Here is a 12,963-nt window from a genome sequence, read left to right as displayed (position 1 = left end):
TTAAAACAAGAAAAATATCTAAACAGCAACAAAAAAAGATCAAAACAAAAGTTCCTCTCAGAAGATTCTATATTTAAAGGGCTTCCTTGGAGGCTCAGATGGTAAAGAATCCACCTTCATTGTAGGAGACGCAAGAGACATGAGTTTGATCCCTGGGCTGGGAAGCTCCCCTGGAGGAGGCAATGGATACCCATTCCAGAATTCTTGCCTGAGAAATCCCATGGACAGAGGAAACTGGCAGCCAGTCCAGAGGGGTTGCAAAGAGTAGGACATGACTGAGTGACTAAGTATGTATTTAAAGGTTTCATCTAAATTGGTAACTTTATTTTTTTGAATTGAACTGTCAGCCATGTACAGTATACTGGTTTTCAATGGTAATTTTATTTTGTAAAATTTTATCTACGTATTTACTTTATTTTTGACTGTGCTAGGTGTTGCTGCACATGGGTTTTCCTTAATTGTGGCGAGTGGGCCTACTCTTTCACTGAGGTACGCTGGCTTTTCACTGCGGTGGTTTCTCCACTATGCAGCACGGGCTCTAGGCCATGGGCTCAGTAGCTGTGGCACACAGGCTTAGATGCTCCGTGGCATGTGGTATCTTCCCGGACCAAGGATTGAACCTGTGACCCCTGCATTGGCAGGCAGATTCTTAACTAATGGACCTCCAGGGAAACCCTCAGTGGTCATTTAATTATGAACTATTTCTTAGTTTTTTCATAACAAAGAGTATAAAGACTTCTGTTATTCCTTCTCAAGTAGATATATTCTTGGCCATATACTTTTCAATTGATTTTTTTTTTCCCATGATAGGACCAGTGTCTGACGAACATTACTGACTCAGACTCAAATGATATGGATGACTTTTACATATCCCCATTCCTAGAGAGACGTATGCGAAGAGCAAGACTTGCCTGCTTCTCCAGGGCCCTCACCTGCTTGGGAGACAGGCTGTGAAGATCAGCAACAACAATGGCAGGAGAAGACGTGAGCACTGGCTTGTCCATTCCTTCCGGTTTCCTGGATGGGGCTGGGCTGCAGCCCTGTGGCTGGCCTGTGGCAGGAAGCGTGTCTATTGGGGCACCTGCTGGCTCTGGCTGAGCCTCGATGAAGGTCACAGATCGTTTTTGGTCCGCTGTAGGTCGGAAATAGAGCAGTAAATCGGAATAGGAGGATAGTAAGTTGGCTTAATAATTAGCCTTAACCAGTGTCTCCTGACTTTCTTAGTAAAGTCATTGCTGAGAGCACATTAGGTACATGTTTTGATTTTACCTTCTGAGGGGCTTTCCTCATAGCTCAGCCAGTAAAGAATCTGCCTGCAGTGCAGGAGACCTGGGTTCAATCCCTGGGTCAGGAAGATCCCCTGGAGAAGGAAATGGCTACCCACTCCAGTATTCTTGCCTGGAAAATCCCATGGACGGAGGAGCCTGGTGGGCTGCAGTCCATGGAGTCCCAAAGAGTTGGGCAACTAACACTTCACTTCACTTCTTATAAACAGTAGCACATGGGTAGAAAAATCATTTTTACATTAAACAGCCTTTTTGCATAAATTGTTTTTCCATAAAAACAAGATCAGTACAGAGCATTAAATGAACTTGGTCATCGCTCATAACAACTGCCATCATTCCCTCGTCTTTGGTAAGACATATAACAAACCCAGTTCCTGGCTTGGGTAAATAAAACACAACCTTCTATCATCAAATTTCATAGCATTTGTGGTTCAACTTGGACTTCCCAGACCAGGGATTAAACTTGTGTCCCCTGCATTTGGCAGGCAGATTCTTAACCATGGAACCTCAGGGAAGCCCTCAATAGTAATTTTAATTATTAAATATTTCTTAGTTTTTTCATAGCAAAGAGTATAAAGACTTTTGTAAAGACAATTCCCAAAGACAAGGGAATTATTCATTTACCTAGGTGCATGACGAGAGAGATGGGATTGAGGAAGATGAGGGGGAAAAGGGCACTCAAGTTTCCTGGGAAAGGTGTGTTTGCTGCATGACTCTCAGTCTCTGAAGGCCTTCCCTGCTGTGTGGCGGGGCAGTGGGCCTTGTGTCAATGTCTACCCAGAGGGACTCAGGAGGCCTCACCGGATGGCTTTGTCTTAGGTTGAATGCTCCTGCGGGTGGTTGACAGCCGAGCCCCATGGCGGTTTCTGGGTTCAGTCTGAGTCTTCTGACGCGATAGCAGAGGACGCCTTAGCTAAAGGGGATAGGCAGAAGAAAAAGCTAGCAGGAAGGATCTAACTGCTGGGAGGAAAGACTGAATTCAGACGACTCTATGGTTTGTTCTCTCCTTTGAGGGTCTCTGTGGAGTCTTATGATTGTTCCTTACATTCTTAGCCAATAAAATAAACTTCTTCCTGCATATTTAAACACAAGTACTTATATAATTCTGGCATCCCCTTTAACCAATCGTATATTCTATCTTATGATTATTATCCCTTAATATAGCTTAAGAACATGAATAGAAATTAAAACAATCAAAGTAAGAATTTCAGGATACAAAACTAGCAGTGATTGCTTACCAGTCAGCCCTTGCTCACCCAAAAGCTGTAGCTGAATATGTTCTAACTTTGAAGGAAAGACTGATGAAAAACACCCTAGATTCTGCAAAAATGTCCAGCCTCCAAGTCAGTGTGGGGATGTTCCCATCAAAGCCACAGCACAAAGCCTCATTTAGATTTTTATTTAGATGGCAACAGAAAGGAAACCTACCCCACCAAAGGGAATTTTTAAGGGTAATCTTTACTTCAATTTCAGTTTTAAATAGAATCATTAATCTTGAAATGAGGAAGAAAGGATGAATGTCTCTGCCTCTCTACAGAAAGAGGCCTGCAACGAACTTAATAACAAATCTTCCATGGTCAGTGGTTTGACTGGCAATGGTTTCTGGATAGAGAGCAAATAAAAATATGAGCCCACCTATTTCACCAAGAGACCAGGTTTGCTAACAAGATGCAGCGTTAAAAACAGAAGCCCCAGACTCTCCACTTTGCCCAAGCACTTACCATGTTTCAAAGTTGCTCTGTACCGCTTATTTCAGGTGGGGAATAAATATTTCAGGTAAAATAGAGTCTTCATATACACTGAAAATTGAATAGGGCTTCCCTTTCACCGGATGCCTCCCCTGCCCCGCCAGGGCTGCCTACCTGCCGCAGGCCCCTCTTCCTCCCCAGCGGCTGCTGAACGAGAAGGTTCTGTTGGCCAGGCTCACTCTGCACACTCGCCACCCTGTCAAGAGCGTCACCAGTGTCAGCGTGCCCGGAGCAGGCACACGAGACCATCCTCTGGTGGGTGTTAGTCAAAATCACTTACAGGAAACAGTCACTTCAAAGATACCATTATCTTTGAAGGAGGGTTAGGAAAGGACCCTGGGATGGGAATTTCCACAGGTTTGGGAAGGAGGACTCGAGGCCTTGTAGCCCCAAGCTGCCAAAATTGAGATTCTGTTTTCAATCACTGATGCCGGTCTGTCATTCAGCAAAACATCGATTCGATCACACCCCTGGTTTGGAAGCCACCAAAAGGTTTAACATGTCATATGCTAATCTCAATTTTTTTTTTCAAGGGTAAGGAGAAAGGTGGTGACGAACAAACACGAACAACTCTATCACATGGATGGGAACACCTTTTAAAATATTTCAATTTACATGAAAATAAGATGGACAAATATCAAACACATCAGACACAGAATCCATTTGGGTGAAGGGTCACATTCAACACATGTTTGCAGCCTGAAGTCTCTGTGACTGAGTAAATAGTCACATAGGTAGACAATGAAAATGTCTTTAAAAATGATTTTAGGTTTATAAGGCTGGCAAAGTAATTAAGCTATCATTACAACTTAGTAGCTTAATTAATATCGAATAGCTGCACCCAAATATAGCACACAATTTGTAAAAGTAATAACCTACTCCTCCCAAATTTACTGTGTATGTGTGTCTTTATATGCAAAAGTGGCTACCCGCAATGGTCCCTATTTTAGTATTGGGTGAAGCTGAAAACACTGTCATGGACCCATGATCCTTTTTCATTCTGCATGCATGTATAATAGGGATTTATAATGGGAGTGGAGGTGAAAAAAAGAAATATACTGTGCCCCAGAGAACATTGTAATCCTGTGGATGATGCCAATGTGATTAATTAATTTCGGCTTTGCCTTTGCGAAAGGAGAGTCATCTACAAATAGTTTTTACAGTAAAATATTCCACAGAGGAATGTAGTGTCAGCAACTGTCCATGAAAAGGAAAAGACTGTATGCATTCATTGCCATTTAAAAAAAAAATGAGCTCCCTGCAGTTGTACGGAGAGAAGTCGATGGCAAGATGGACAATCAGACGTTTCCCCTATAATTAATCATTACATGGTTGACACAGTCACGTGTCATTTTTTAAAAGTCTTACTCATATTTCCACTAGAAGAAAAATCAGTGATTCCCAAATGGAGTTTACCATAGTTTTTCTGAAATAAGGAAGTAATTATATCATAATTAGGCCATTTGGGATACATGAAATTCCATAAAGAGTTTTTAAAACAGTTGTTTCTTTAGACTTTCTTATTCTCCTGAATATCAAGTTCAAAAAGATCAATGTACATTGTTTTTATACATACATAACCTTGTACCGTAAATGACCTGTCTTTGTAGATGGAAAATTACCTCAAAGGAACAACGCAGTAAATTCTGATAAGCAATACAGACTAAGTTGCTGGCATGTCTGAAATGACATCTCCTTATTAATTATACATTTTAATATGTGTCTTAAACTGGAAAGAGTGAGTATTCAATTACCATATGCACAAAAGTAGAAACAAGTTTTTCCCAAAGACCAAGCAAAGCTTTCACTGGAATGGATTCTTCATTGACATCTAAATGTTACCTCAGTTCCCTTGGCCATAAAGGGAGGTTAATACTTACCATCTACCTCCCATTAAGGTAGAGAAGAGAAGTTAGTCAATGTAAAATGATTTGAACATGAAAAGTGATGCAACATAGTATGCTTCATTGTTTTACATCTGTAATGAGTTTATTGCTTCTAGAACACCAGAAGAAAGTAGGTAATAAAAAGTCTTAAAAATAATTGGGTAGAGAAAATGAAATAGAGGCAGTCCACTTGTTTCACTTTTATTCAGTAATCTGAGATTGTGAGAAAAAAATGGTGCAAGAAAAGAAATACATGTCACTCAGGGAGTGTCAAATGCCAAAACGTAATGGTAATTTCACGATGATTATTCCAAGGAAGAATCAAAAGCATCAAAATTTTCTCTATGGATAGAGAGGTTTAGTCTAAGAAATGGATCAGGTTTATAGATTTAGTATTTAGTTGCTTTATATAAATGATACAGTTAGTGTTTCATGGAATGCACATATCAATGATTAAATATAGAACATTCCCTTGAAAATACAGCTCAGCTAATATATTCTCCCTAAAAATGTGATGCTAACATGTTTATATTTGGAACATCAAAGTCTGGCTTAACTGTGTGCAGAGGATACATTAGTAATAAACAACCAGAGAAATTAATAATAGAAGTAATGCACACAGAAGTAATTTTGGGTCTATATCAAATTGGAGTTGCATGTAAAATGTGGTTTCAGTTTTGTTCTCCCCATGTTATGTAATATTTCTGTCATATGCAGGATTTCTGATATGTGACTATCCGGTGTGCAATATAACACCAACCAGAAGACTATGGTGTCTGCCCTAAGCTCTTCTCTAGAGAAAACCGATTCCCTAAAAATTTTAATCTTGGGAATGAGAAATGGCTGATTTCCACTGTTTTGTCAAATAAAAAGGTAAAACCATAAGTATAAAAGCAAACAAAACTTTCTAAACTGAAGTTAAATCATCCTTGGTATTTATGAGTCACTAAGCAATATTACTCTGGCAAACAGTCTGGATTTTAGAGAAGTAAATATGGGTCTTGGCAGAACTGGTATGAGTCAAGTGTCTACAAAAACCAAAGACCTTACTCAAAATGCAAGAAAGTAATTTATAACCTAGAAAAATTAGACAATGTTAGAAGACAATTCTGGCACAAATGACTTCTTTTCTCTCATTTCAGCATGAAGACTTGGAGTGTATAAATATGTTGTTTAGTTGCTAAGTCGTGTCCGACTCTTTTGCATTGCAGGTGGATTCTTTACACCTGAGCCACCGGGGAAGTGCCACATACAATTAATATTATGCATATCCTAATGAAATACACATCTAATGGTATTTCTTAAAGGATAGGGAAACAAAAGGCCATTCAGTAATGCAATAAAAATTTCTGTCACTCATCTCAAAGTACAAAAAAAGTGTATTTCAACACAGAAATAGAATTCAAAATAAAAGTTTTAAGTAAAAGTACTGGGTGAAATTAGTATATAGGAAATGAATTTGTATTTTCATTGCTTTTATCTATACTTTTAGTTTTAATTTTATTATGGTTAGAGAAATCTGGAGGGGGAACAAAAGGCACACAGCATAGCCATTTTCACTGGGTGACTGCCTTGTGCTGAGGAATGCATGAGGCCAGTACAGACAGAACCATAAAGCATTTATAGGAAACAGGGACATAAACAGTAGACAAAATCCTACTCTTCCCTTTCCCAGTAAAAGATTAGCATTTAAAGTTTACTTAGCCTCCACAACATCCAAGAAAATGTATTTTAAATGCCACAGCATTTAGAGATTAGAGACTGGAATTCAGACAAAAAAGGGAAGGATCTGGATCTTAGTTCTCCTGTAAGAACTGATTTAACACCGGGAAAGTACACTTCTCTGTGTATCACAACAGATAAACAGATATTTTTTTAGTTATTAATTCTCAACTCCATAATAAGGTTGTTTTAATCTTTTCTATTTGGGTGTACTTGCCAAATTTTCATAGTTTGGAAAGGTGGATGATCATGAGATGGATAGATTATTTTTATTTTGTTTCATGCAGACTATCTATCTTGTTCAAACTTGAGTCACATTCTTATTTTCCACTGTGATTAAAATTACCCTTACAGAATCAAATAGCATTGTAATCTCTTCTCTCTTTTTTTTTTTAAGCTAGAGTTGATTGTCAATTCCTGCCTTTCAAAATGTTCTAACATGTCCAAACAAAATTTAATTCTCAAGTATAAACTTCCAGGCTTAAGTGCTTAAATAACATTTTGCATGTTTATATTCTTCTGGAGAAAGAAATATGGCCCATGGTGTGTGTATTTGGGGGTGAGCACAGGGAGGGAAGATCTACAATGAAGTTTCTGTATTTCTAAGAGCAAAACTCTTAAAGAAGAGAATTCTTCCATGATATACATACTACTGTAATTTATTAGTTCCAAAAGAAAAAAAAATTCACCATAGCATAGTGATTCTTACAGACTTATACATCTTCCTATGAATCTTTATAAGAAACCAGTTAGCACACATTAAAAAAAATCCTGGAAGAAATTTTCTAAAGGTCTGCAAAATTTTTATTGGTTTCCATCTATTTATCAGGTTATACTATTATCCTGGAGACTTCCTCATTTAGGCCTTGGACCAACTTGCCCATGTTGCCTAAAACAAGTGTTCTTTCAAAAGCAAATCCCCAGAAAGTTTATCAAAATATGGGGTTGGGGTGAGCAGCAGGGTCTATTACTTTCTGTTAGGCATGTTCCTGATATTCTTTAAGCTTTAAGTCAGGTTTTCCTTAGTTGAGGGCTCAGGTGTGTGCTAAATGTAATTCACATAGTTAATATCTTACTGCTTCTTTAGAACCTTAAGGATCTGCACCATAAAGAAGTTTCATGCCAAAAATAAGGAAGCCTGGAAACCAAATATAAAAAGTATATATCCTATTTTAAAAACCCACCTCTTAGTAATGCCAAAAGTTCCTCTCCTCCAAAGAGAACTTGGTGACATGATAGCGTTTGAGAGAGATGATTTGCAGTGTATGGCAAAGGTGGACGTGCTACGGCTGTTGGAATGCCTCTGCACTTGTGGAACTTTCTAGAATCCAAAGTGAGTGTTTCATTTTCTGGTTTCTTAATGATCACTAATGAATCAGGGTGACTGGCATCCAGCTCAAACACACCAATTACGGGAACAACAAATCAACAAAAGTTGATCCAAAACAGTCATCAAAGAACTCACATGATTGACTAATTCATCTATAGATAAAACCTATAGCATTGGCTCTGAACCACCCTCAAATAGCAAGAACTTGGGATTTATTCCAACCTACACTGGACCAAAGGCAGACTGGATTGGTTTAGACAACTCCAAATTAGTCCATTTGAACCCTAAGCCTGACAAAGAGGGCCAAGTCCTTGGGAGAATTTATAAAAATTAACTCAAACTCTTGTCTTCTCTCACCAACCCCAGACTAGTATTTTATTCAGTAAGAATAGAATTTGGCCTAGTTAGAAAAGATCTGGGACAAAATCTGATTTAATACTTTCTACTGTCAGTAGGACATTGAAATCATCTTCCTAGCTAGATTCTCCTGTCTTGTATATAATATTAAGCATTAAACAAATAAATGCTTTGAAACCAGTGGTCATGGTGCTAGGCTTGGTTCAGAGCTCTTCCAAAACTGTGAACAATGAAAGAAACCAGCTTGAGGACTACTCTGTTCTTCCCTGTCCTTGAAGTTCTCAATAACAGAATTAAGCCTGCACTCTTCAGCACCTCCACATTTACCACCAATAAGAGACTGATCTATCCAGGCAGGGGCTTGCAAACACAAATGAATGTCATGAATTATGGGGCCAGTAAAAAAACAAAACAAAAAGATACACCTGATGATGCAATAAATTTCCCATTTTCAGTTGCGAAAGAAAATGTGAAATCTGAACAAGATGCAAAAAATTAAAAAAGGACAGCCTTTCACAGGAACGGCCTCTCAACATTTCCTCATCTTTGTGATACAGCAATAAACACGGGAGCACTCACTATATAATGCAAACCTGAAAGGGAATATTTTCTCTTGAGATGAAACAAAGGCACTCTTGGCATGAACAAGAAGCATTACCCCTAATGAGGATTAGTTGAGAGGTGTGAATCAACAGCACAAGATTAGGAATGTTTGACGTGGTTTATCTGAGTGTTAAAGGTGCAGGCCCCCTTTCTGAAGCTTTAAACCAATAGCCAAACCATTATATCGTTCACATCATGAGAAGTCTCTTACCAAGAAATGTTTGTTTCTGATATTTCATGGCAAAGTGGGAGTCATCTTAGCACTGGGACAGACATTCTTTATATAAACATGGTTTGAACAAGCTATCATAACAGCCTGTCACATTGCATGCACCAAAGAGAGGGAATTATATAAATCATATTGACATTGGTATTATTATAGCATCACTGTTTTCTTATCACCCATGGTATTGACTGGAAGATTTGTCTAGATTGGGGCTTCCTAATGATGGGGAGTTGTATTAAAAGGCTTTTGAAAAAAAAAATTTCTTAAAGACTATCAGCATGGGAGGGAATGTTTAGCTGGGATAAATTCAACGTTTTGTATATCAAACTCTTGAGATGGTCCATGGGATAAACCCCTAGAAGAACTCCAGGGATTTTTTTTAAGTAAACTTTTTAGGCCATTTGTGATGAAGCTCTGAAGCTGAAAAATGAAAGAGGCTACACCTTTGACTTCCAGGCTCGTGTGTTTATGAGCAACAAAGGGCAAGGAATGGAAATCGATATCAAGACGGGGCGAGAGGAGACAGAGAGACGGAGAGACGGAGGAGACAGGGAACAGCTCGTTTCCCAGCACAGACACCAATACACAGGTAGCGTTGACACTGTACCTAGAGAGGCTGCCCTCGGCGGCCAGGCCCTGGGAGTCATCGAGGACATTAGGCTCACTGCAGGAGGGGTAGGGAGATGAAGCATTTAGGGAAAGAAAATGCAAAGAAAGAAAAAGAAAGAAAAAAAAGGCATGCACTTTTCTGCTTCCAAGAACCAAAAATAAATAAATAAATTTAACAGAACAAGGAAGGAAAAGGAGACAGTCAACCATTTCACCTTGTGCTGGGTTGGTCAAGACATAGGACTCAAGGCAATGGGGAGCGGGGGCCTTTGGGTGGATATGACTCTCAGAGGAGTGATCTATTTACTGGAGTTGGGACTTGTGATAAGCTCCAAATGGACACAGGAGCTCTGGAACACATTGCGGAATGAGTCTGTAGAAGATGAAACTATCATTCCTTTGATAAAAATTTGGCTGGGTGGCTATGACTGTTCACCTGTCTTGTTCTATAATGTTTCACTGACCAGGATCCTGCTTCTTTCTTGTGAGTTGTGACCTGATCACACAGAAACCACTTACCGTGAACTGTCACAACCCACCTCTTGAAGCTGATGCCATTAAGAAAAGCAAAGAAAGAACCCGATTGCACCTGCTAATTTTGCAGTGAAAAAGGAAATGAACGTATAGAAGGAAGACAACCCTGGTATATTCACATGGAACTTGCATTCACCTCCTCGCTCCATCCTCTAGTGACTGAATTGTAAATGCCAAAAGAAAAAATCTGTCAGCTTGGTGAAAGAATAGTTAAATAGTTTATTGATTTATTTGGGTGCCGCTGATTTATTGGGGTGATTTGGGGATTTGTGAACAGAAACTACGTCACACAAATTTCTCTCTCTTTTCCTTCAGTGCCTGGCTCTGAGCTAAGTGTCCATGTGGCACTCAATAAATAGTTGTTAAAATGGATGGAATTAAACTCTTTAGGAAAGTGGAGTGCCTTCCTCTAGAGAATTGCTGTTCACCTATACTGTAAAAATAGCATCCATCCCCAGAAAGAGGCTTTCTAACAGAGAGAGACATCATTACATTTGCTAGCCCTCCCAAGCATGACTCAAGGCCAAAGGGTTTAGCTCTATTATTTTTCTGGATTTCTGGTCTATCCATAATAGAACAAATTTTCTCCCCAGAAATGAGATAACTCCTTAATGGATATGTACAAAGGGAGTTGATGGCCTGGTTATGTCATGTAAATAACCAAAAAGAATCTCTACTTAAAATTCCCTAATTTAAATAAAAACTTTTACATAGACTAATAGTTTTTGTTTATTCTCGATAAAGTTTGCATGTTTCTAGAAATTAAAAATAAATCACTATGTACCAGTATTAACTGCTTGTATGACTTTACATCTTTTTTGGCTATTTTATAATTTGGCTCTCTTTTTTTGTATATTTTATTTACAAGACTTCCTTATCAAAGATAAATTATCAGTAAGTAAAGCAGTATCTTACAATCTTACAATGATAATAATACTTTTATATTACCAATTTTTATAACTCCATAGTATATAAATAATGTTTTCTTTACAAGTATATAATTCAGTTATTAATATTTTATCATTTCCCCCATTTTTAAAATATTCTGAACTATTTGGCTGTATTTCACAAATTTTACTTCATCTGTACAGTTCAGGAATGATTTGCTAAAGGATTTAGGTACAGAGTAATTATTTCTGCATGTAAATTAAATTTATCTGAGCACAAGAATGTCTCCTGATTGTTCTTATTCTCCATGTGTAAGTTACACCACAATAACTCCATAGGTAATAAGAATAAACAATAAACTAGATAAAAAAATAAGACTGATTCTTTGAAAGAATCCAGTTCCTAAAGTAAAAGTCCTGACTCTGAAACAGATAATGTTTTATTTCTTATGTCAGATCATTTTCTGTATTACCACATAAACGGTAAACTATATGTATAAAGTTTCAAATCTATATTCTTAGAGGTTAGAGAGCACCAAAGAAAATGTTTTAAAGAGTCTAATTATGGAATCATAAAATTCTATAGGTAGAGAAGTTACCTTAAAAACAGATTTTGGCTAACCTCTCATTTCACAGAGGAGAAAACTGTGGGCTCCTATTAAATGACCCACCCAAGGTCACACATACTGGCATAGGTCTTTTTTGCTTTATTAAATATCACTACCTCCAACTAAATACTGATGACATATCAGAAATCTAAACTACCAAATATATCGAGCCAGTCCTATACACTTGCCAGGTACCCATTATTAACTTAGCTGATAATATATATGAAATACAAGAATGTCATCTGAAAGAAGACCACGAAAGAAGATCATATATCTATTTATAGAAAAATGTTAAGGAGAAATAATGCTTGGATCAGAAATAGAGATCCCCTCGACTTGCCTGACTTAGCAAATGCTACAAATTGTTGTGCAAACCCTTGTTGAAAATTTGTTTGAATGGTCTACTTAAAAAAAAAATGGATGGTTTGCTTCTCTTTAGGCCCTTTTTAGTGTAACAGGAGTGAGTTTTCAGAATTTATACCTTTGCCCCCAGATGTGGAGTGTGACGTATCCAGGGCTGTTTACCTTTGGCTGGGTAACATGCCCACCTCAGCCTGAGGTGCAGACATGCTGGAGACGTGGCTGGAGAACCGCCTCCTTCCAATGGTGCTCAGGAGGTAAGCTTCCTGTTCACTTACCACACTGGGCATGCTGACAGAGTCGTCTGAAAGCGCCAGAGAAGACAGTGTTAGGAAATTATGATGCTGACCAGAAAACCCAGACCAGCTTGGGTTCCATCCTTGACGAGAATACAACCGTGGGACAATACCTAAAGTTAAATTATCATTCATCCCTTTGTACAGATTCAATACTAAGACCTTTGGGAGCTTATGAAACATTTTCACTGCTTTTACATAAGCAGAGACTTTAATAGCTGAGCCTTTAGTGTCACTGAACATTGTCATTTATGAGAATATGAACACTATGAGAACTTTGAGTTAAAGTGGCTAGTTACTTCATTTGGTTGAGGGAAACAGCATCAATAAAACATCATGAATGTATCCTTATCTTGAAAAAAAAATACCTTCTGCAGCTGAGTTTTTAATCTGCACAAAGGGTGAAGGATAGTTCTTCACATCTACACATCTCCCACCCTCAAACAGCTTTCATGAAATAAACGTAAACTTCTTGTCCATTTCTACAAGCAGATTATTTGTAAAAATCAAG

General features: G+C 38.2%; 1 protein-coding gene across 1 annotated transcript in view; it reads right to left on the bottom strand.

The window, feature by feature from the left end:
- UNC80 (unc-80 homolog, NALCN channel complex subunit) overlaps positions 1-12,963 on the bottom strand; it is a 221,469-nt gene that overhangs the window by 4,252 nt on the left and 204,254 nt on the right. The window contains 5 exon segments of the mRNA XM_070458587.1: positions 933-1,132; positions 2,088-2,199; positions 3,149-3,230; positions 9,766-9,822; positions 12,322-12,460. Of these exon segments, the coding sequence (XP_070314688.1) occupies positions 933-1,132; positions 2,088-2,199; positions 3,149-3,230; positions 9,766-9,822; positions 12,322-12,460 (590 nt within the window).

The sequence above is a fragment of the Odocoileus virginianus genome, chromosome 30 (genome assembly GCF_023699985.2).
Source record: "Odocoileus virginianus isolate 20LAN1187 ecotype Illinois chromosome 30, Ovbor_1.2, whole genome shotgun sequence".
Lineage (NCBI taxonomy): Eukaryota > Metazoa > Chordata > Mammalia > Artiodactyla > Cervidae > Odocoileus > Odocoileus virginianus.
Note: the sequence above shows the minus strand (reverse complement) of the source record. Positions and strands in the feature narration are given on the sequence as shown.